The sequence below is a fragment of the Carassius auratus genome, chromosome 3 (genome assembly GCF_003368295.1).
Source record: "Carassius auratus strain Wakin chromosome 3, ASM336829v1, whole genome shotgun sequence".
NCBI lineage: Eukaryota > Metazoa > Chordata > Actinopteri > Cypriniformes > Cyprinidae > Carassius > Carassius auratus.
The window spans coordinates 2,497,761-2,523,605 of NC_039245.1; the positions used below are offsets into that span (position 1 = coordinate 2,497,761).

The 25,845-nt window shown below is 40.1% G+C and overlaps 1 protein-coding gene across 2 annotated transcripts in view; it reads right to left on the reverse strand.

The window, feature by feature from the left end:
- Positions 1-25,845, reverse strand: part of LOC113043133 (glutamate receptor ionotropic, NMDA 2A-like) — a 137,224-nt gene that overhangs the window by 16,235 nt on the left and 95,144 nt on the right. For both annotated transcript variants that reach the window (XM_026202343.1, XM_026202335.1), the window contains 3 exons: positions 6,012-6,214; positions 665-836; positions 206-359 (listed from right to left, as the gene is read on the reverse strand). In XM_026202343.1, the coding sequence (XP_026058128.1) occupies positions 206-359; positions 665-836; positions 6,012-6,214 (529 nt within the window). The remainder of the gene's footprint in view (positions 1-205; positions 360-664; positions 837-6,011; positions 6,215-25,845) is intronic.

Below are 25,845 nucleotides of genomic sequence, written 5' to 3' on the forward strand. Positions count from 1 at the left end.
TACTGGCCTTATGCTAATGAAATAATGGCTTGCTGATCTAGTGCCATCAAGCATATGAATCTAAAAGCGACCCACTTCAGTGGATTGGTGGGCGACTCTATCGGCCTGTCGGATCTGCGGTTTGATTGCTGGGAAGACTTCGATATTGTGACAGGTGGAAATACGACTTGCCCTCACGGTCGTCACGTGCCCTACAGATAGTTACCTAAAAACGCTGATGGAGAGACGGTTCCGTTGCTACGGGATACCATCACACTAATCCCTGTTTCCACGAAGGGGACAGAGAAATCGATGGCCTCTGAACGCTCCTCATTGATTGTCAGGGAGCCCACGGCCATGACTGCTTTTTTGGTCACCACCTGCAGAAGGAGACGAGATGACACAGAGGTTTGGTCAAAAGCTGCAAGTTTTAATACAAAGTTTTTATACAGAACACCTGGGACATTTCAATTCAGCATTTCACTCTCTCTGGAGCCAAATTGCACAAATATCTACCTTTTTTCCAATTTTACATTTGATATCAGGCTTTGACTGTCACAAAATTACCAGCGGAAAGGGCGCAAGCGCACCTTTATTTAATCTAATTTTGTTTAGCTCCATAAATGGGAAATCAGTATACGATAACAAATCGCATCGTCAGATTTGGCAATTGAAATCTTCTCACCTCTCCCACCATGCCATTCCACACGTTGTTGATCTTCTTCCCGTGCTTCCCGTTGGTCACTAGGTAAAGGTCATAGGTGAACTTCACATTCCGAGCGATTTTCTTGAGGATGTCGATGCAGAATCCTTTGCAGCACTTTTTAATGTACGTTCCTCCTCCCTCAGTGGTGTTGCTGATGGATAGAGCACATTAATCACAGTTCAACTTAAAGCAACATATCTGAATCATGATGTCAGGAACATTTCACTCTTAGCTGACTGATGCATTTTCTGGATTGTTCCATGCATAGGGAATAATATATGTGGCAGTATTGCAAGTTTTGTGCTTTAAATATGGGAATGAATGCCTAAATTATTCCGATGTCTAAGTCAGTAATACAACAACAACAACAATAATAATAATTTAATTTATATACATATATATTATATTTTTTTTAAAGAAAGAAATATTTTTGTTCAGCAAAGAAGCACTAAATTGATTAATAGTGAAAGTAAATACTTACAGTACATTGTTACTAAAATGTATATTTATATTATATTTATATCAACTAAATTTTGTTTTATATTAATGAAAGGAACCTGAAAAATGGAGTAAAGGCTTCTAAAAAAATCAGCTTGGCCATCACATAAATAAATTGCATTTTAAAGTATATTCAAAATGTAAAAACAAAAGTAAAAAAAAAAATTACTTAACTGTTGAGAATCTAGAATTTCACAATATTGCTGTTTTTACTGTATCAAATAAATGCAGCCTGGCGAGCATAAGAGGTTTCTTTCAAAAACTTTTAAAAATCATACCGACCTCAACATTTGAACAGTAATGTAGAAGGAAACTTTAACCCATTTGATGAAACAAATGTTAATGATCAAAAACACTTATCAGTAAACTAAAACAGACAGAATGGCCTTTTGGCATTTTCTCTCTGGACCGTAATGTATGAATTTGACAGATTTAAAAGCATATTTATTGTCACAACCTAAATGTTTGAGGAATAAATCTGAGCACTTGTGATCAGATGTTAGTCTCTGATTTCATGACTACACATATCACACAATATGTCAGTTTGTTACTTCCTGTTTGTAAATCACAAAAAAAAAAAGGTTAGGCACAAAAAACATTTTAATCTCACCAGAAACATGAAATTATGAACAACATGATTGTTGTTATTTTTGTAGACCTTCTTTAAGGCAGTTAGTATACAGTATACTGCATGTGTGAACTAACTTCGTGTGGTTTTCACTGCATGTACACTGTAAGCAATCTCTGTGTGAACAGAGCGGGATTAAGCACTCAGAAGAGGAGTCACAATTGCATTAGCTGCAGTGTGTCTAAAGCATATTTTGGACAGCAGCCTGCTTGGGCAAACCGTTCGCTAGCTGGGATTACAGTACAGTAGGTATAGTGTGATGAAGCATGAACGATAAAGCCTTTCGCTGCCGGCAGTGGAGAAATTTCTTAATTACAATGAATAATAGGTCTTTCCCTTGAGAGCCTCTCAGGGAGCCATCATGGGAGTGCCAAACCTCTGGTGAAAATTGCAGTCGGCTGGAGATTTCTGATGCCTCATAAAGACCACCGCCAATCTGTGCCGACTTAATTGCAGAGGGGTTCCTGTTTTCCCGAGCGAGAAGGAAGACAATTCTATTTACAGGGCAATCAAGATGATTATTTCATTTGGACTGAGGGAAAGTGTCCTGTTTTTAAACATAGTCAGGAGGGGCTGACTGGAGTAGACCTGCATAACTCCAGCTTACATTAGAACAAGTGTTCATAGACTCAACTTTTATTTATTTCTCAGCAGAATTTATCCTAAAGTACTACCTCACCCAAACATAGTCCTTTTTACACATAGTATTAAAATCTGGGTGCTCCAATCCCAAGCAGTTTGCTAGATACATTAATGTTTATACCCAGCAAGGACTAGGAGTGGCACTTTTATAAAATGCACCAATTAACAATTTTATTAATTATCAATTTTATCAATTTAAGAATAAAAACGTAAGTAAACAAATCATTTTATTTTATATTTATTTTATTCTTTATTGTTACATAACTACATACAGTATTTTTTTAAAAGCCCATATTTGATTTATTCAACTTTTAATTTTTTTAATTATTATACTTTAATTAGGCCAACTTACACCAAATGAATAAAGAAAAACATTTGGCAAAAGGACAAACAAAATGCAATGTTGCAATTAAAATCATTTAATTATTTTTTTTCTTTATTGTTTCATTTAATTACATATTTAAACAACAATCAGATTAACAGTTTTAAATGTCAATTATTATTATTATTATTATTATTTATTTATTTTTATTTAGATTTGTGCATTTTTTTTTTTTTATATGCAGAGATCATTACACTGAGTCAGGAATGAGCAAAACTTTTAGTTTTGTCCAAGACAGTTTACAGAACACTTATTACAGGGACACTCCCCCTGGAGTAGCCTGGGGTTAAGTGCTTTGCTCAAGGGCAGAATGGTAGTGGTTAATGGACTGTCCCTTGTTGGGTTTAAACCTATAACCTTTTTGTTAACAGGATCTTTAACTCACTCACAAAAGTCACTCTGGGAGAGGCATGTTCTGGACATAATTATGAGAGACTGGTGTGAATATAGAACACTCTCCAATTAGCAGACAGTTGTTGAAAGTAGCTTATAGAGAAAAGTGTACTTTAGTAAAGAAAAAAAAATGACAGGGTTGCAGACAGGACAGAGCTGCATTAGTAATCATGCCACCATCTGTGAGTGGAGCATATCCACTGCAGAGTTCAGACAGACAACACTTAAATTAGCCAAGCCACCTGGGAACCTCATTTAACTTTTAGATTGAAGCTAATTAAAACCCGGCTCTCTGTGTTCTTTAAACAGATCAACAATAAGAATAAAACACTTATGAGTGTACTTTGTCTCCACAGATTGCTCCCATGCACGCCAATTCCTGCTGCTCACTGTGACCTATTTTTGCTATCGCCATGTATTTGATGTAGTCCCAATGTAGCCCCAGATGCAGTCTGCATGCAACAACTTTAAATATATTTTTCAGAGACCTCACTATGATGCAAATACTTCCATTATGTCTTACCAGAGAAAGTGCATGTGCACTGCGTAAGCCTTCATTACTGGAGATGCCAGAGGTTGAACAAAACAAAACAAAAAAAATCTTTGAAAAATTACCCCACTTAAGAAAATGATTATTAAAATAAAAATAACTGCACCTCAAAATATGTGCATTGCATAAGCCTTCATTACTAGAAAAGCAAAAGTCTGAAAAAAAAATAAAATGACATAAAATACAAAATATTCTGTTTATCAAAATGATTAAAATAAAAAACAATTCTACAACATTTAGAAGTGAAGTTTCACCTTTAATCACAAAATAATTTGCCGGATTGTCCTAGCTGCTCCATAACCTGTACCTGAACAAAATAAACGAGTCTACAATGCAGATACAGTCTACAAATGACTATGAGCTATGAAGTTTGTCTACTGTTATTATGTTAGATAAAAAGCTAATTGTAAATCCAGCCGAGCACTGATCTCATGAAAGCAGAGGAGTGTTTTTGGCAGCAAGAAGTGGCTGCATGCCTTCTGAAAGCAGAAATGAACAAACTTTCCTGTCTCCACAATGAGAGAGACACACATTCGACTGCCTAGGCAAAATCCAGTTTAAAATCAATCTCTTCCCCTCCGCGCTGGCTATGACGCACACAACGAATTCCCTCGGCTCCTGCAGAGGTTCTATTCAAACTCTCACAAGGCAGAAACCATATTATTACAGAGTCTTCCTCCCGTTTTGATACCCAGCGGCAATAAGAACGGCTCCCCTATGTCACCAGACCACTGCCTTTACTACACCAATTACATTCTCATGAAGACACACTGTCTGCTATGTTTGTTTCTCCTTTTAGAGATTTTTTATTTTATTTTATTTTATTTTTTTAATATGGCAGGCAATTCGGATCACTTTCGAAGCCTACACAAAGTGTGAAAATCTAGGAGTTAAAATTAAGAGGTAAGTCTGAGCTGATAGAGTTGACAACAGGCTTCAGATATCTGAATTCTGACATTTGCTTTTAAAGAACAAATATCTAAGTGGCTCATCAGAGTGATCCTGAATCATTAGCATCTGTTTGTGTGTGTCTTAAGCATGAAGCATGTTTCTGTGGCTTGTCAAGCTGGCACTGCATCAGTCTCTGCATCTACAGACCTCGGCAGCAGCTAAAGTAGAGGGTAAAACGACAGCTGAGGATACCAGATGAGCTGCTGTTCACACATCATCATATTTATCCCTGACAAAGATCAGATAGAGTCTTAGACTGTCTGTCTGTCAGACTAGGCCAAAAAAGTTGAATCTATACACAAATAATTCATTTTTGGGGGGGCTTGAAGAATTAGTTCAACCATCAAAATGAAAATTATTTCATCTTTTACCTACTGTATCTTTATTTCATTCCAAACCTACTGACTTTCATATCTCATAAAAAAAGGATACATTTTTTAATAAATTTTTAAAAATAAATACCCTCATGCCTTCTCCAAACCTAAATGATGATATTAATAATAATATGATAATAATTATTATTATTATTACAATTTAAAATAGTTTTTGAATGTAATCCGTAAAAAAAAAATTATTTATTATTTTGATCAAAAGCTGAATTTTCATACTGTAGTATGAAAGTATTTCATCCTGTCTTCTGTGTCACGTGATCCTTCAGAAATCATTTGAATGTGCCGATTTCTTATTAGCTGGCTTTTATTTAAACATCTCAAACATGTTAACTACTATTCATAAGTTTGGGGTCTGTATAAGAAAAAAAAAGATAATAATAAAAATAATGATAATTGTATTCAGCATTAATTTGATCAAAAGTGGCAATACAGACATTAAACTGTGTTCAGCATTGATAAGAAATGTTTCTTCAGCACCAAATCAGCATATAAGAATGTTTTCTGAAGAATCGTGTGACATTAAAGACTGGGGTAATGACTGCTGATAAATCAGTTTTGCCATCACAAGAATATATTAACAATATTTCATAGTATTACTGTTTTTACTGTAACTTTAGAAAAGGCTTTTTTTAGAAAAAACTTTTGGGTCTCCCTTGGTCAACAAGCATCTAAACCTCAGTTAACACCTGTAAAAATCCAATTCAGTGTCAAGTGGACAGTAACACTGTCATGCAGTCAACAACCCTCAATATATATCAAACACTCTTTAAGAGTGCTCTAACATAACTCTACGCACCTCTCTAGGGTCAGAAAGTCAAACATCCATGGGTTTGAGAGTGATTCTTTCAGGAGATGTGTGAGTGATAGAGAAGGTGAGCAGCAAGCCTTACTCTTTGATGTGTTTGCGACAGGGCACAGAGTTTCTCATGCAGGTGCCTGTCCGGCGCTCCACATTCTCCACAATGACAAAAGGCTTCTCCTCTAGAGTTACAATGTTCAGGTGATTGTCGTCTGTCTCCGCATCACCAAAAGAGTTGAAGCGAGGCCACACAGGAAATTTCAAAGTCAAACTCTGGTTCTCCCATTTGCCCATCTGGAAATAAATTGAAAAGAGGAGTGTCACATTATTGCTCAATAGCTCACTGGAATTATTCTTTTACTTTTCCAACACATCAATGTACACAGTAACAACAGTGAAAAAAAAAAAAAAGATAAAAAAAATATGTGCTCATATTTGTAATAAAATTATAAAAAATGAACAAAAATGTAAATATTAATAAAAAAAAAATATTGAAACACTTTTTAAGTGTGAAATGTGAAAATGTAACAAGTGTGAATGTGAAATAAATTCTTCAAATTATTTCACACATTTATAATAGTGAGAGAGAAGGTGTGACTCAGTCTCAACCTCACCAGTGTCACACTAACACAGATTTGTTTTTGCTTTGGATGCCATGTTTGTCTGTGTCTTTCTTCTATGGCTAGACTGTGATCACTAAGTATGTATTTGCTGAGGGTCCATCCCTGCTTTGTGTCTTTTGCTCTGTCTCTCTCTTTCTCAGTCCCAGAAAGCAAGGTGTTTGGATAAAGCCATGCTTGAGAGCAAATCATATCAGGTCCACCGAGGCCAGGCAAACACATTCATCAAACAGTGCCACATAACACGGTCCCTGTGTCTGAATATGCAAAAATGAACAAAAACAAAGATGTGAAATAAAAAAGATCCAATTCATTTCTACAGTAGGTCGTTTAAAAAAAATGTATGTAATAAAGGGAAGTGGGAAGTCGTGGCCTAGTGGTTAGAGAGTTTGACTCCTAACCCTAGGGTTGTGGGATTGAGTCTTGGGCCGGCAATACCATGACTTAGGTTCCCTTGAGCAAGGCACCAAACCCCTAACTGCTCCCCGGGCGCCGCAGCATAAATGGCTGCCCACTTCTCCGGATGTGTGTTCATGGTTTGTGTGTGTGCACTTTGGATGGGCTAAATACAGAGCATTAATTCTGAGTATGGGTCACCATACTTGGCTGTTTGTCATGTCACTTTTTTATTTTAAAGCAACAAAAAATAAAACAAAAATAAATTATATTACTGTAATCAAATATTGCCACATATAGTAACATAAACATACAGAGTTTCCTTTATCAGCAGCACAAAATGAAATGTAATACTTAAATACTGTCATCCCTACTTATGTACATAGTTTGAAAGTGTTATGTCAAATTAATATAATGCTTAAATACTTCATTAAACAGTACACCAGCAGTTCCCAGATGATATCCGGAACAGTGCCATTCTGAGGAACTAGAAAATAAAAAGACACCTGAAAAAGACATGACAGTCATGACCAAATTTTCCTAAGAGGGTCAGGTCAGTGCACTGAGGAGAGATGAGCTGTCATCGGGGGGACTGGGGTCTTTCTGTAGCTGCAGTAGTGCTAACCAGTGACACAGGACATTTGAGTTAATGCTGTTAATCCTATCAGCAAGCTTTAGGAGGAAGCCGTAATCGCGTTCCTCCTACCCCTGATGAACCGAAGACTGAGGACGTCTCCGACACCGCCAGTGTTTCCTTTATCAGCAGCACAGCCTCCGATTCATCCACAACCTTATTAGAGTCAAAGTGCCTTTCTTTTTGAGTTTCCCCCCACCAAATTTCTCCAACGCTTCTTGTTCTACTGTGTGAAAAATTAATTTCATTAATCCGTCTCATTTGGTTCAATGGTACATTTCTTTTGTCAAGCACTGTGGGTAAAAATGGCTCACCAAGCTTATCTGTCTCAACTGAAGACAAAGTAACTACTTGCAGTTTCTGTCGACTCCAGATTCACCATCCTAAAAGTATGATTTATGAATTGTATGTTTTCAGATTTCTTTCTTTATTGAAAATAAAATGACATGACCCCTCTTGTACTGTCAGTTGTATACAGAGATGATGTGCAAACCTTTTAGTAACGCTGGAGTAAAGCCGTGTTATATTCAGGCACAATTGTCTCTTTGTGTGTCCACAGCGATGCTTATGAATGTCTGGCAGGACACATATGTTGCTGTACGTGCTGATGATGGAGCGATAGGCCACAAGCAGTTGAATAATTCAGTGTGTTTTGGAAGGGTGGGCTGATGTCAGCGAGCTCACCAATGAAACAGAGCACAAATGCTAAGAACAACAGAGCGCTTCCTAGGGTTGAAACTGCACCAAGCCATTAATTCTTAATGGAACAGGATTCAGAAATTGCTAAACCTAGCTCAAGTCTCTTTCTTCATTTTTATCGTACTTTCTCTCCACCATCTCATGTGTAGAACATCTCTCTCTCTCTCTGTTGTTTTCATTCTGCTCACTTTTGGTCTTTGGCTCAGCTCTCTCTCTGTTTTTCCTCGTTATTTGGAAAAGTTTGAGCATTTGTTTTTGAAATTGTTGCTCTTGAAACTTCACAGTATGCATTCATTGCAAATGCACACACATACTTACATTGTAAATATACACAGACATGAAACGTCTGATGTCTTTCAGACTGAATATAAACAGTATGACATGAACAAGAGTATTGTTATTCTGTGCCAAAATATTCAAGCCAACAAACAAAAGCGAAATCAACAAGATGCAATTATCAGTCCCTCCAGAAAAACTCGATTATGCGATCGCATGATTTAATGCATAATCAGCCAAGGGCCGCATATTTATGCGGGGGTCGCATTTTTTCAAATACGCCACACTTTCGCCGCATAAATTGCCGATTTCAGGAAGCAAAATATGCGGAGGTAGCATGATTTCATAATAATAATAATTTTCATTGCAAAAAAGTCACATATATCTTAGCAGAAAGTTGAAAAATGTTGCGTTTACTTCACACAAGTAAATCACCATTATTTCCCAATGGGAACCTTATGAAGTGACGTAATTGCGCGACGTGAACATCATCTGCGAACCCCGCGGTGAAACCAGGGTGAAGGACGCAAATCATTGTCATCTGCCAACAAAAATAAGCGCAAAAGACAGCGCGAAGCAGTTACCCGGTGTTACATGACAGTGGGGGCAAATTATTTTGAGAGAGGGATGAGGATGAGGATGAGGATGGCGAATGATAGGCCAGTGTTGAAGGCTACGCAGTTAGTTTTCATTTTCACAGTGGACTGTTGTAGTTTCATTCAGAAGTTGATTTAACTTTACAGTTGTAAGATTGCACTTTTTTGTTACAGAACAGTACCAAAACCTTACAGTTGTAAGTATATTAGTAGTATGTAAAATAGTTTACGTTGCAGTTAGAGATTGCACTTGCCAATTCCTGTAAAACAGCATTTGTATATTTGTGTGTATATTTTATTTGTATTCATTTTTACAGAAGTTGTTGAATATTCCTTTTGTAAAGCTAGAGAACTTGTTTGACTCAATGTTTTGTAAGTTTGAGCCATGTGTTAATTAAGGTCTGAAATAAAACAGAATGAGAACTTAAATATTATGTGATTTAGTATGCTTGCTTATCATAGGAAGTCATAAGAAATTACTCTTTACAGTAAGGTAGTAGCCTAGTGAGAACAGGGTGTTGGGGGGGGGGGTTACCTTTTTTTCTCTTTTTTTCATCAAACCACAGTTCCTCTTCGGGAACTCGAGCTGCGTCGAGTGCTTTTGGAGAACACCTTTGGCAAGAACAACTCTGAATATCGTGTGCTATCAGTTCAACGGCAGAGCGTGACGTCACGGTGTAGCGACCAGGAAGCTATAAAGGCATGTGCCACGCAGCTGGCTTCAGCTTTGCGTCTTTCAGCAAGCGCTCTGTGTGTGCATGTTCATAAGTCTGTCTTGTAAGTCTTATTTACTGTTGTCTGTCCAGTATCATTAGACTAAAATGCCAAAGGCCCCGCTTCTGCTGAGGCAGAGCGGCTGCTGCACTCGTGGGGTTTGCAGGTGGATCTGGCAGAGGGAATGGAGACGGGCCAGTCCTTATCTCCTTCCTCATCTGCTAGATCTGGCGCCCAAACCCTGGGATCGGAAGCACGCTCATCTGTTTCTTCCCCCCAGGGCGAGGGGTCGACACTCCACCTCTCTTCATCTGACGAGGTGGATGTGGAGACAGTTGGTAGGGATTCGCCACCCCTTTCGCCCCAGTATGAGGAGCTGCTGGAAGTGGTTACTCGAGCTGTCGAGAAGTTAAAGATAGAATGGCCCCCAGAGAAAAAACATGAACCGCAGAGAAGTAAACTCGATGAGCGGTTTCTCAGGCCCAGACAGCCACCTCCAGCCCGGAGCCTTCCCTTCTTTCCCGACCTCCACGATGAAATAGCGAGGTCGTGGAAACACCCATATTCAACCCGTCTCTTCGGTCCTGATTCTCAATATTATGGAAATGTAACAGGGCTCGATGAGCGAGGGTACAGAGCGATGCCACGGGTCGAACAGACGCTTGCGAGCTATCTGTCACCCGGTTCGGCATCGTCTCTGAAGGCTCCGGCCTTGCCCACCAAAGCTCTAAGAACAACATCAGCATTAATGGGCAAGGGCTATGTGGCAGCAGGTCAGGCGGGGGCGTGCCTTCACACTATGGCCGTCCTCCAAGCATATCAGGCCGCCTTGCTGAGAGATGTAGACGAGGGAGAGGGGATCAAGTCCCACGATACTGCAGAGCTTAGACAGACCCCTGATCTCTCCCTCCGCGCCACCAAAGAGACCGCTCGCACGATTGGGCGGTCTATGGCAGCCTTGGTGGCCGAGGAGAGGCATTTATGGCTGAACCTGTCCCAAATTAAAGATTGTGACAGTTCTGCCTCCTGGACGCCCCGCTTCAAGCCTCGGGCCTGTTCGGCGACATAGTCAATACTGTCGTCGACAGGTTCCAGGAGGCACGCAAGCAGGCGGCGGAGTTCCAGAGTTTCCTCCCTCGTCGCTCTTGTGGGTTATCTGGACGGGAGATACTCACACCACTAGCTAACTCCTCATACCGCGAGGCTCAAAAGCAGAGCGTCGACACTCGTGCTCCCCCACGTCGACGCTCTGAGTCGGAGGCTCCTAGGGTTAAATCAGATCTTCGTACAGTTATCGAAGCTAGGAAGTCCTCGGCGAAGAGGTCCTGATGCCAGAATTCCAGTGACCTAGAGGGTAGCCCCTACTGGGGCAGAGCGGTGTCCACCTCATTATACGGTGCCCGTCTCTCCCCGGTGCCCTCTGGAGGCCGGTCTGCCAACCCTGCCAGTGTTTCAGTGCACAGCGGTCTCCCGCGAGGGGGCCTCTTACACCAGAGATCAGTCTCGAGAGACAGATTCCCTTAGTACATTATCGAGCAGCGTGGAAACTACTGCCAAATGTATCTCAATGGGTCCTGCTCACAGTAGAAAGAGGCTATGCTATTCAGTTCGGCCGTCCACCGCCGAGATTCAATGGGGTTACACTGACAGTCGTCGGCCCCCAGCAGGCTCTGGTTATGGAACAAGAAGTGAATATCCTATTAAGGAAGGAGGTGATCGAGGTGGTCCCTCCTCTAGACAGGGAATCCGGATTTTACCGCCGGTATTTCATAGTTCCAAAGAAGGATGGGGGGTTGCGTCCGATCGTCCGTTAAACCTCTCAGTTATGTCACTGAAGTTCAAAATGCTCACTGTCAAACAGGTCGTAGCCCAAATCAGATCCGAGGACTGGTTTGTCACATTAGATCTCAAAGATGCATACTTCCACATATCCATCCTTCCAAAACACAGGAAGTAGTTTTTGAGGTTCGCTTTCGGGGGCAAAGCTTATCAATATCGAGTACTTCCCTTCGGCCTTGCACTCTCACCCCACACGTCCACGAAATGTGTAGATGCGGCTCTGGGACCCCTCCGTATGCAGGCCATCCGCATTCTAAATTATATAGACGATTGGTTGATTCTAGCTCAGTTAGAGCAGATGGCAGTTCGACATCGAGGTGTCGTTCTCGCCCATATGGGGGAGCTGGGTTTGAGACTGAATGCCAAGAAGAGTGTACTTTCTCCAGTTCAGAGAACCACCTATCTAGGCGTAGTATGGGATTCGACCCCGATGCAGGCACGTATGTCTCCTGCTCGGATCGTGTCGATCCTCACATCAGTCAAGAGAGTCAGAGAAGGCAAGTCACTCACTGTCAAGCAGTTTCAGAGACTGTTAGGGCTTATGGCAGCTGCATCCAATGTGATACCTTTTGGCCTCCTGCACATGAGGCCCCTACAGTGGTGGCTCAAGACCAAGGGGTTTTCCCCGAGGGGAAATCCTTTCTGAACTATTCAGGTCACGCGGCGATGCCTTTGTGCCTTAGACATATGGAAGAAACCTTGGTTCTTGAATCATGGCCCGGTGTTGGGAGCTCTCGGTCGCCGTGTAACGCTAGCGACAGACACGTCCCTCACCAGTTGGGGTGTGGTCATGAGTGGCCACCCTGCCCGCGGTCTGTGGAGCGGTCGCCATCTGACATGGCACATCAATTGTCTAGAAATGCTAGCAGTATATCGAGCTTTGAAATATTTCCTCCCAGACCTGAGAGGCTGTCATGTGTTGGTGCGCATCGACAACACAGCGGTAGTCTCTTATATCAATCACCAGGGGGGTCTGCGTTCACGCCCCTTGTACAAGCTGGTATACCAGATCCTCCTGTGGTCCCAGGGCAAACTCCTCTAGTTAAGAGCAGTGTATATTCCTGGGAGATTGAATGTGGGAGCAGAAATGCTGTCGAGACAGGGGCCGAGGCCTGGGAAATGGAGGTGGTGAAGCAGATATGGCAAATATTTGGCAAAGCTCAGGTGGACCTCTTTGCGACTCGAGAGACATCGCAATGTCCCCTCTGGTTCTCTCTAGTTCACCCAGCTCCACTGGGACTAGATGCCATGGCACAGACTTGGCCGGGACTGAGTATGGTTCACAGATCTGATTTCTCTCCTCGACAGCTCTCCATGGCAGATTCCGATCAGGACAGATCTACTCTCTCAGGCGCAGGGCAAAATAATTCACCCTCGCCCGGAGTTGTGGAAGCTGTGGGTGTGGCCCCTGAGGGGGCACATCTGTTAGCAGCTGGTCTCTCAACCGAGGTTGTTGAGACCCTACTCCAATCCAGAGCTCCCTCTACGAGGAAACTGTACGCCCTGAAGTGGAAACTCTTCACTTCATGGTGCAAAGATCGCCACCTTGACCCTGTTAACTGCCCAGTTGGTACAGTTCTGGAGTTTAAGCTAGGCTCTTAAAGGTGTACGTGGCGGCCATAGCTGCTTACCACGTCCCTTTCAATGATCAGTCACTGGATAGACACCCCCTAGTTACACGTTTCCTCCGAGGTGCACTGAGGCTGAGACCTCCAGTACGGTCCCGTATTCCCCCATGGGATTTGGCTGTGGTGTTAGAGGCTCTCTGCAAAGCTCCATTCGAGCCAATTCAAGAAATCTCAGACAGACATCTGACACTTAAGACTGCCCTATTACTGGCTATTACCTTTCTAAAGAGAGTTGGAGATCTTCAGGCCCTCTCGGTGGCCCCAAACTATCTAGACTTTGCCCCTGGTATGGTCAAAGCATTCTTATACCCTCGAGCGGGTTATGTTCCGAAGGTTCCCTCTGTCACACCACAACCTGTCGTACTGCAGGCCTTCTGTCCTCCCCCCTTTCGGGAGCCAGACCAGGAAAAGCTAAACTGTATGTGTCCAGTGCGAGCATTGGACGCATACATCCACAGAGCTGCCCTGTCCTCCTTAAAAGGTTTCTCCTGCCACCAAGCAGACCCTTAGTCATTGGATAGTCGAGGCTATCAACATCTCCTACGAGTCCTCTGGTCTTCCCCTTCCTTTGGGAGCCAAGGCTCACTCTACGTATGGCTGCCTCCAAGGCCTTTCTAGCAGGTGTGTCCCTCTTGGACATCTGCAACACTGCGGGGTGGTCCACGCCCTCTACATTCGCCAGATTTTACAATCTCGACATGTGAGCCGCTCCTGGCTCTTCTGTCCTCTCGCCTTAGCTGTGCTCTCCGGATACACACTAGGCAGGAGTTTGGTAGTCTGGCAGCGTTGGCACATCGTTCCCCAAAAGCGCTCGACGCAGCTCGAGTTCCCGAAGAGGAACGTCCCTAGGTTACGTATGTAAACCTAGTTCCTCGAGGGAACGAGACGCTGTGTCGCAGAGCCATACCTGCCGGTGCTTGATTCCCTACTCGAAGCTGAAGCCAGCTGCGTGGCACGTGCCTTTATTGCTTCCTGGTCGCTAAGTCACCCTGTCCGTGACGTCACACTCTTCCATTGAACTGATTGCACACGATATTTAGAGTTGTTCTTGCCAAAGGTGTTCCCCAAAAGTGCTCGACACAGCGTCTCGTTCCCTCGAGGAACTAGGGTTATATACGTAACCTAGGGACGTTTTTGCAAGTTCCCGCAATTTCATCGCATAAGATTGCAAAAATATCCCGCATATTCCATCGCATTTTTTAAGAAAACCTGCTGCAAAATCAAGGATTTTTGCCCGCAACAATCATAAAAAATAATCCGCATTTTTCTGGAGGGACTGAATTATTAAGTAACTAACATTAATTAGTGAATGCTGTTTATTCACTAATTAATGTTAGTTACTTAATAATTGTTTATTGGCTTGAATATTTTGCCACAGAATAACAATACTCTTGTTCATGTCATACTGTTTATATTCAGTCTGAAAGACATCAGACGTTCCATGTCTGTGTATATTTACAATGTAAGTATGTGTGTGCATTTGCAATGAATTTGACAGAGGTCAGAGGTGCCCTTGAGCAAGGCACGAAACCCTCAACTGCTCCCCGGGCGCTGCAACAAAAAAAATGGCTGCCCACTGCTCCGGTGTGTGTTCATGATGTTTGTGTGTATTCACTGGTGTGTGTGCACTTTGGATGGGTTAAATACAGAGCACTAATTCCGAGTATAGGTCACCACCATACTTGGCCACATGTCATGTCACGTCATTTGACTTCACTACATTTTTAGGGCTTGTTTACACCTGGCCACTTAATGCGTTTTCTCTGATTGGAAATTTAACAGAGTTCACGTAAACGAAAGCAAGAGATAAATGTTGCATTTTATTAATCATCAATTAATTTTAGATTAGAATAATTTTAGAGCAGCATCAGCACTGGAAAGATAAGTTAGTCTTAGGTCCCCCGGCGATCTCAAATGACTTTAAAAAGACGCTCAGGACAGTTGACGGGCCACTGCTATGCATTGCCGCAAAAGCTTATAATTTGCACGTGTTTTAAAGCCTTGCCAATTTAAACATTCAAAATAATTTTAAAGCATTCAAACACAAGATGCAGAAAACCTCAACTGAGTACATCATGGTCGACGCTCAGCTGGGGGTCCGAAGAAGCGCTATAAAGATCAGATGAAGAATGCCTTGAGAAAGTGTAAGATCAGACCTGAGGACCTGGAAGATGTTGCTGCTGACTGCACCATCTGGCGACAGCTATGTGGAGATGGGGTTCGTACACTAGAGATGGAGAGGACAACCAGAAGACAGCAAAAGCGAGCCAGGAGAAATGCAGAACATATGTCCCACCTGCAATAGAGCTTGTGAGTCCAGGATAGGACTGTTCAGCCATCAAAGATCTCACCGTTATAGGCATGGACGTCATCATCAGATTTCGATGGACAACCGAAGAAGAAGATATATATATATATATGTCTTTTGTGTGAAAGTTGTTTGCTTTTAAGAACAAAGCGAAAGAAAGTGAATATTCAACCATTCATAAACCAAGAAGACACTTTAAAAGGAAGGAACTTGTAAAGCAGAAAGAGAAAAAGACAAAGAAATTGGATGCATTAAATTGATGAAGAAAGGTTCTTGTGTTCCAGAAACTAAGTAATGACAGTGTTTGAGCCACTTAAAATCTAATCAAACAACACAGGCAATGTAGCGCCTGTGATGAAAACAGCCCCATCCCGCCACATGCAAAGCAAGCCGCCTGCGCCTATGCATTTCAATGACCTCATTAGATAAATATAATTAAAAGGGAGCTTTGTGATGCAGTGGAGCAGAGAATCCAAATTAAGATGCTTAATTTCGTCTTCATTGTATTGCTGCTCTTAATAGAAAAGTAAGTTTATTTTCTTATTTTATTCGACTTCAGTTGCGTTTAGAATAACAGTAAAAAGAGGTTCTAGTGGATACAGGAACAAATCTGTGACCACTTGATTTAAGGAGCCCCGATGGTTGCAGATGTTGTGAAGACACTTTATTAGAATAAGTATTTTATTAAGTATTTAATAAGTCCTAGGAAAATGGAAAATGTATTAAGAAGTTGAGTGAGACTAACAGCACCGCACTGACAGTAAACTCACTGCTTTTGATAATCTAGATTAAACGTGAGGAAGATACTAAACCAGTGCTATAGGCAATGTCTATTTACCACAAGTTGGGAAAGATGCTACAGATCATCTGTTGTGAATGCGGTGTAGCTGTTTTGCCAAGCAATATTTTGATATATCGAACCTTGTTTTACGTACTGTCAGACAGGGTACTTACTGATGTCAGCTGACAGCTAATGAACAACTACCATATCACCAAATGTTTGTAAAAACAATCAATTTTCTGTTCACTCAAACAGACATGTTTTTTTTATGATAATGTGCTTGTCTTGCTGGTAAGACGGTCCCTGACAGTGTTTATTGTTTCACCCACTATGAACACTTGCAGAAACACACAGAGGAAAAATGAATTTTGTGAGGAAACAGAGCTACATACTTTTCTGAGTCATTTTATTTTATTAAAGACAATTAAAATAAATCTATAAAAATCTTGTAATTTATAATTGTATTTATTATTTAAGTGTTTTATAAATTATTTCGATGATTCAATATTGTATTTTATATCATAGGATTGTTTTATTAATGTAGCCCTCAAAGTCTCAGGTATTTGAATAAATCATTACTTTAATTGTGACAATTAAATAGTTATATTTTACTGTATATACAATAAATGTGTACAATAATTTGTTTTTAATATTGTTTATTTTTGTAACCCTATTTTAAAAACTACATATTTATATAAGGTAAAGTAAAGTAAAGTAAAGTAAAGTAAAGTAAAGTAAAATCAAATCAAATCAAATCAAATCAAACCTGGTATTGCCAGTGAGTTCAGTCATATACTTTGTAGAGTATATATTGCACCACTGACCCACAGTGCATGCAGCACATATGGAACGATTTAATCTAACATCCTCTAACCTTCACTGGGAACTATTTATTAGGTGCTTGGATGACTAGAAAAGTCATTAGCACTTTACCACAGGGATAGGAAATTAGCATTTTAATTGTTTGCGCGCTGTGCATTTCCATGGTCACAGTGCAAAAAGAGTTTGTGCTTTTACATCTCAACCTGCTTCTATTCCAATCAACATCTCCCCCCTTCAGGAGTGATTACATGAGTGTCACACAATATCAGAGCACTCTTGCTTCACCTACAAGCCCTGGGAGGATGAGGAAAGGCTTGCGACAAGCCTTCATAGATGCTTTACCCTCAAAAGCGACAGAGAGGAATTGACTTGAATGAGAACGCCTTCGCCAGATGAAAACAGTATAATGCCCATCCTGGAGACTTGCTTGCAGAGAGCTATTAAGATAAAACGCTCCATGTCTAATTTGGTTGAGGAGGTATAATTAATGACTCCTGTGCAGAGGGGAGGGGTTGTGTGTACACTGAGCGCTAACCAAACAGCTAGCTTGAAAGCGGCTGACACTCAGCAACGTGTCTGCTGCTGCCCACTCAAAATTCCACATCAGTAGAGCTGCGGCTTGCTGCAGAGTATTGACCTTGGATACTTCACTCTCTATATTTCTACAAGCATCATTTATTACCAGGGCCAAAAGATGCTTAAGTGAATTATGATATGGGTATTGAGTACTGATGTGGGAGTCGTACCCTGAGGGTTGATTAATTGTTCATATCAATGCTGCAGAACAGTGGAGCACCTGATAAAAATGAAATTCTGTTCACTGACATGGCCCCGGGTAGTAGAGCGATGGACAGAGATGCCCATGAGAATATACTGTTCAAACTTTCTTAAAGGAACAGTATAAAGAAGGGGAATTTTATGTGAGGGGACAGTTACATTAAAATTATATTAAATCCCATCTTTAATTGTTGATCTAGTGACCCTGGAAAAAACAGGCACTGTGTTGAGGGAAGGATTCATCTCTTTATAAAGAAATGGACAATACCTCTAGAGCGTCTGGATGTTAAATTCAGTTTTGACTCAGGTGGACAGTAATTGACTGAGAGGGTAGGGGTGTTGTTTCATGTGATTTGGATCAATGTATTTTAAATGCATGCTTCTTAATCATAATAATTTTGAAGATACTCTTGGAAAGTGGACTCTCTCTCTCTCTCTCTCTCTCTCTCTCTCTGTCATAAATAAAAAATAAACATAAGGTCATAAGAATGCATAATTATTTTATATTGATACATTTATAAATTAAATAAGCATCATTTAGAAATAAAGTATTAACATTTTAAATAATAATATTGAAATTATATTTAATAAAAAACTAAATATTGCAATAAAATAGATACTGAAAACACAGAAGTCAATAGTAATTTAAATCAATCGATAACTACAACACAACACATTTTGTTGTTTTTGTCACAAAAATCTATTGTATACATTCAGAATACTATGGGAAATATTGACAACTTTTTTGATCCTTTAATGGTACATTTTAAGCTTGAAAGCCTTACTTCCCCTTTCACTTACACTGCGTCGAATAAATAAGTCCAGAACATTCTTCAAAATTAAGATAATCATTTTGTATTCCAAAGAAGTAATTAAGTCATACAGAGACATGAGTGTGCATAAATGACAACATATCGTTCATTATGAGCCAACTATTCGTTTACCTTGTCATTTGAATGGCCAGCAATTAAAGAGGGGGAGGAAAAACTCATAGGTTTATGTGGTGCACATTGTTCACCCCATTAAGGGAGCAATTATATTCTTTTTTGTTTGTCAAACTGTGGACTCTATTCGTCAAGTCAAGTCTGGGTTGTCTGTGTGGGCAGCAGTTGTTCTGTTGAAGTCCCATGTGGATCCAGGATCCAGCATTCAGCCAACATGAGACAATGACAACAGATTCTCTGACTGCCAATCAGAGCCGAGGGCAAGTTTAATCACAGAGGCTGGAGCTGTAATTAGCCTTTGCAGAAAACCAAACTCCTCCGTAACTTCGGAGGAGGATGGATTTGCTTTAAGCGTGAGATGTTGATTATTTATAGTTGGTAGCAGAGCTGGACTGAGTAGCATGGGATTTGTGTGTGACTGAGACATTAAGATGGGAGAGAGTGAGAGAGGGAGAGAAAAGCAAGATAAACAGAGGAATATAAGAAACAGAGCTCTAATATGCGTCATGAGGTGCTGCTGCGCAGTTGTTTTCATCACAGCCTCTGGTCACGATTTACAGTGACCTGCTCTTTAATTAAAAGCAGCATAGCTGTCTGTTGAATTGCCTCTCGGCCATAGTTTTGCCACAGAGTCACCCATATTGCCAGCACAACGACCTGCTCGGTTTTAGATGTCATTTGAGTCTATTTACTGAATCTCAAACCTGGTTGATCCACTGGGGTTATGCTTCATCTGACGCCAGCCAGCTCGCTGTCTAAATTCAGATGAGACCAGTCTTCCCTGAGGAGTTTTTGGAAATTTGTGTTTCATAGACGTATTTTGAGATTTTAATCCTGCCTGTTTGTGTTTTTCTCATACAACCTCGGGTGAAAATGTAACTACTGTTTTTCAGTAACTTGGATATCCTCTGAACTAAACTAAAAAAACGAAAACAAATTTTTTTTTTTCCACAGTATTTTAATTTGTAACCACATTTTAATAATTCTTCCTTAGTTTTAGTTATCACGACACCTCTAATATAAATAATAAGTCCAAAGACCACTTTTTATGATACCTTTATGATGTAGTCATCTTGGAGATTTAACAGGCCCAGTTTTAATTCTCTTTCATTATATTGAACATACACACAGCATACAAAAAGTCATAATGGCTTTGAAATGTTTTTGATTATTTTAAGCATGATTTTTTATTTATTTATTTTTTTCATTACATAATGACTGAAAAGAAGAAGGAAAAATAAAAGCATAATCTCACACAATCTGTGTGATACACTGAGTGTTCACACATATTAAACGTTCCATCTTGCCATCGAATAAAAGTCCTGGCACAGTTCAATGATGACTCAACATTTTAATGAAGTTGTGTGATTTTTTGGCCGCCTAAATTGAAAGGGAACACAGTGGCGAAAAATGAAGGCTGGCTTTCAAGGTGACAACAGTACAGTTTATATGCTACAGTACAGATCTTGTATTTACCCTCTCTCTCTCTGCATGAAAAAAGACAGGAAGAAGAATGGAAGCAGGACAGCAGCTTATTTCTTGTGACTATGAGCCAGGCCAATACACCACAGGTCTCCAGTAGCTCACACAAATAGGAGGACTACTTTAAGAGGGCCAACATTTCATTACTCTGTCGGGCAATAGTATCAAAATAATCAGCGATAGCCAGATTTATGGGCAATATCAAGAGGCCGCCCTGAACAGAGATGAGTAGGACAGAGCTGACCCCCCCAGAAGGGATTACTGATGGAAAGCTACGGCCCCTGAGTAAATTACACAACACAAACAATTTGCCACACGGCCGCCAAGGCTGAGAGCAAAGGGAGCGAGGGGGAGAGTGAAAGTGACAGACAAAGACAGAATGAAAAGGATTTCTGCATAATGTTTGAGGAGATGAAGGGCACTTTCAACTCATCAGTAGTCGAAAACACCTCTGTTACCCTCCCCTAATGCCTAGCACCATTCTTAAACCATTCAATGCCTCCATTCTAAAATAAAAGCCGTTTGTGCAAACACTTATTCACCAGAAGAAAGCTGTAGTCTCGAGACGGCTGCCTTCTAATTCTTTCTCCTGCAGACGTCTTGTTTAAGTGAAATCCCCTTCTTGGGAGACTCACACCTGCAGTGAATTCTGATGGCCTCATTTTGAACACGGCTTCTGCCCGTACAGACAGACAGACAGACAGCTGTGTGGTGAACGGCTGGTCACACCTGCATTACACTGCCTAAATGTTTGCACTCGTTCTTCTAGGCTTGTTTGCTGAGGCAGAGAGCACCAGTAATTACACAGTATGGAAAAGCTGTTTAAGGAGCACGTCTCAGCTCTCCAGAGGATCACATGCTTGACATTATTACGGATACAGGGGAGAACTGGAAAACAAATAGAATACTTTTCATTGAGATCCTTTAGGTCTACTGACAAAAAGGTAAATTAAATTTTAAAGAATGTCATTTAAAGAACATATGTAGTTTTCATTTATATAATAAAGATGTTTACATTATTCAGAGAAACTGATAAAAAAAAATCCAAAACAAATCATTGTAATACAGCACTTTTGAAATAACGAAACATACACTGTAAAATGAAAAACATAAATAATAATAATCAATACAAAGCATTTTAAGTGGCAATAATTGGCAACAGAACTAATGTGGACTAATATGGATGGTCTGATTATTAAGGGCACACATTATTTTTCTAGTTTCAAAGTAACAAAAGAAAAGAGAACCAATAGTAGAAGGGAATGAATGGATAGGCACAGTTAAATGACCCAAAAAACTATCTTCTTAAATGACTGCATTAGTCCAACCCTTTTTGTTCTTTTCAGACCTGGGCTTGGTGTGACATAGTGGTCACATTATGGGCTGAAAACAAAAGGTCAATTTCCACTGTAACAGGCGTAGCTTTATGCTGTAGGGTGGGCCGTAGGGCTGACCTCATCTCACTCTAGGGCAGATGTATCAGTTCAATATTTCGTAAAATGCCAGCCCCAGCAAGAGGATCTGTTGTGTTGCCATCCTCCTATAAAGTTATCTTTCCTGTGACGGCACGGTGAACACTGATTGGAGGAATGAGAGTTTCTGCTATCAGACCGAGCACTTCACTGTTGACCATGACAACATGCAGCGAGTCTTGACCGTCCCATCAGTCAAACTCTGTTGATTTGATAGGGCATTAAATTAGGCAGCAGACAAGCACATCATCAAGTGTATCTCCACAGCAGAATGCAGTGGCTATGAAGGGCAGAGCTGTGATTGTCAGGGTAGTGAGGGATGGAGATGGAGAGGGGCACGGCCGTAAGTATGACGGACAGCGGAGGTGAAGAGAAACACACCAGGCTTACTAAAGAGAATTACACCTTATCTCTGCTGGATGAGTTAAAGCCAGTGCAGGCAGCTCCCATCCTCCTCCTTTTCTACTGATTATTCTCACATCTTCTGTCTTTCTATTTTTCTCTTTGCTTCATTCTTCCTTTCGTTTGTTCATTAATTCACTCTTTCTTGTAATTATTTTCTTTCTCTATATTTAGTGTTCTCGTTCTTTCTTTCTTTCTTTCATTTGTTTGTTTAACGCATTCGATTAATTTGAAATATTTAACGCGTTAAAAAAAAATAACGCAATTAACGCGGTTGCAGTTTTTTTTTATTTCCAGTTGTGGCCTATGTGTGTTCAACGTGCAAATAAATATGGATAAGACCAAGGAAGGACTTTTAGACGAAAAGTTTCAGTATAAAACTCTGCCGGATTACTCTCCAGTCTGCCACAAGAAACATTACTCTTCATTCAGTCTGCCACAAGAAACGGCAACATTAAAATCATGAACTCAAATGTCATTGTTTAAAAAAACAACAGCAATGACTGTAACAGTGCGTAAATCAGACCTTTCTGTAACGCTAACGTTAATAAGCTTAAACGAAAATAACGAAATAATTGTGTAGCGGAGTATTTTTTGTACACAGTGCCGCGAACTGTCAATCTCTCCTGTACGCGTGCATCACTGTCCTCCTCAGCTGCAGCAACTTGCGCTCTCTCTCTTCATCAAGCTTTAAAACAAAAAGGGGACAAAAAGATCATATTGTCTTTGTGCATAGGCTTTAGATTAATTAGATAAATGAATATCTAAATTTGTGCCTTGCCGTCTATGGTATTTTTTTAGAACTTAGAAAAAAGATGCTGCAGCCAATGAACAGCCAGCGAGGGCTGCAGGACGACTCAACCTCCGCAGACAGTTTTTAATGTTTATCAGACAATAAATACTCAAGATTTTGCTTTAGTATAACTCACAACGAGTTTCACACACCTTCTCCGGCCACGTTGAGTTGTTGACACTTAACAGTGGGAAAAGCGACACATGCGCTATTCACTTGTAGCTATAACTTAAGGGTGAATGGGTAATGTAGTACTGAGTACAGGTGCATACCGGCCCACTTAAAGCACTGGCAATGACTATACTTTGGAATTTTTTTGCAGTCCACTTAGAATTCAACATGGAAATCATTTTTGTTTTTTATTGGCATTGATTGTTTTGAAATTCAAATGGTACTTACATGCCTGTGTTTTTATTTCTGTAATAAATATGGCTTTCAAGCCAACAGTTAATTTGGAGGATATTGATGGTTTATTGCAGGTATGTTGTTTACATGAGAAAATCTGTGTTACAAGTTAAACAAAAATTCCAATAAACAATCATATTTTGAATTTAAATAGTTTATTTGTCTTGAGTTTACATTAATTATTTACATTTTAGATTTACATATCTAAAAAGTTTCAGTGTTTTAATTGCGATTAATTGCGATTAATCGCGATTAATTTTAAAAATTGTGCGATTAATTAGTTAATTTTTTCGATTGACAGCACTAATCAAAACATATCTGCTGTACAGTGCAAAAACTACTGATCACGGTTAACTGGAGTATGTTTTACATGAACAATTATATTTAAGTTTTTCTGTCAAAATATACACAGATTTTTCAATGTTTATCAACAAATAAAATATACAAATAAAAACAAACAAAAAATAGTGTCATTAAAATAATATAAAATTAGAAATCAATTACAATGTAACAATTTTTTGTTTATGTTTCAAATATATTAATTATGAGTTATAAAAAATAAAATAAAATAATAAGTAATATATATGTCAGTCGCTGGTGTATATTTTGAGCAATAGCCAAAAAAAACATTGTATGGGTCAAAATTATAGATTTTTTCTTTTATGCCAAAAATCATTAGGATATCAAGTAAAGATCATGTTCAATGGAGATATTTTGTAAATTTGCTACTGCAAATATATAAAAACGTACTTTTTGATTAGTAACATGTATTGCTAAGAACTTCATTTGGATGAATTTAAAGGTGATTTTCACAGTATTTAAAAATTTTTGTACCCTCAGAATATAGATTTTCAAATAATTGCATCTCGGACAAATATAGTCTTATCCTAACAAATAATACATCAATGCAAAGCATATTTAATCAGCTTTCCTCAATTTTGAAAAAAGACTGGTTTTGTGGTCCAGGGTCACATATGTCTTCCTTTATTTCTTTCCTGTTATGAGAGAGCTGTGGCACAATAATTGTCCACTGTGAGGCAAAAATGACAGAGAGATCCATTTCACAGTGTGACATAGCTCACAACAATAACCTTCAACAGAATCAGTTGCAAAAAAAAGTCCTGAGGGTATCCCACCACCTCTAACTTAGTGAGCATTAAAGTATTTCTTTTCTATGTGTGTGTATATGACAGGAAAATATAGAAAGAAAGAAATGCAGTATGTTGACTGTTACTTGACCAGCAATTATGACCCTCAGAGTCTCAAATCTTTCCTCCATCTAGCGGTCAATCCTCTGTCATGAAGGGATCACTCAGATAAATATCTCTCTGGCTAAGGTGCTCACAGGTTCAGCGCTATGGCCCCATTCAGCAGCTTTGTCAATAAATACAATTCTGAGGGCAAACTACAGCGAGCCACAGTCCAGCAGATCTCGGGCATCAGATTTTGATTAACTCAAGGTTCAGATGATTTCCAAGCTCACTGACTGCAATAATACCTGCACTTTGAGCCACAGGGACGAGCTTATGGATGTTTGCTTCAGATTAGATAAAAAACACACTTTTTAAGAACTGAAACGGTTGGCTGCCAAATATAGCAAATAACTAGATATTACTAGTCAGAACACTGTGATGACACAGCGTGCATGGACTTAAGTGTGAATTCATGAATATGTAAGTGCAAAACTCAGATTATAATATTAATTATTTACTAACTTGGCTACGTATGATTCCGAGACACTTTGTACATCACAGACTGTGCGTTTTATGATTCACACTGAGATTAACTCTGTTATGTGGGCAGTGTGTGCCACAAAAACTCACACACACCACTGCCCTTGTAAGACTGCAGTGAATGGCCATGTGGCCCCTGACTGTACCAGTCACTTCCAGGCATTGAAGAGGCCCATCAGCAGCCAAGATGCTCAGACTTCATCTGTTTTAATCAGCCGATCATGTTCTCCTCCTGGCTCTCCATGAGAGCACTTCTCTCCCGATTGGCGTCAAAACAAAAACACGGCATATCTCAACCACCCCCCAAACAATCAGCTCATAGAGGTCTCTGACTGGCCTCATCAAGCCTCGGGTTCTGGAGCCTTCTTCATCGCTCCTTCATCTCTAATTGGCATTCAGACCAGCTCTCAACACAGCAGCTGGAGCAGGGTCTTGCCAGCACTGTCTGTTTGGCTTGAATGCTGAATGATCGGTGGTTTTGTGAGGCAGAGACTTTTTTGTCCATTCCATGTTACACTGCCCTAAGTAGAGTTAAGCATTTATGTCAAAGGCTGCTTTTCCCCCGTAAAAAAAAGAAAAAAAAAACATATATAACATATATGTT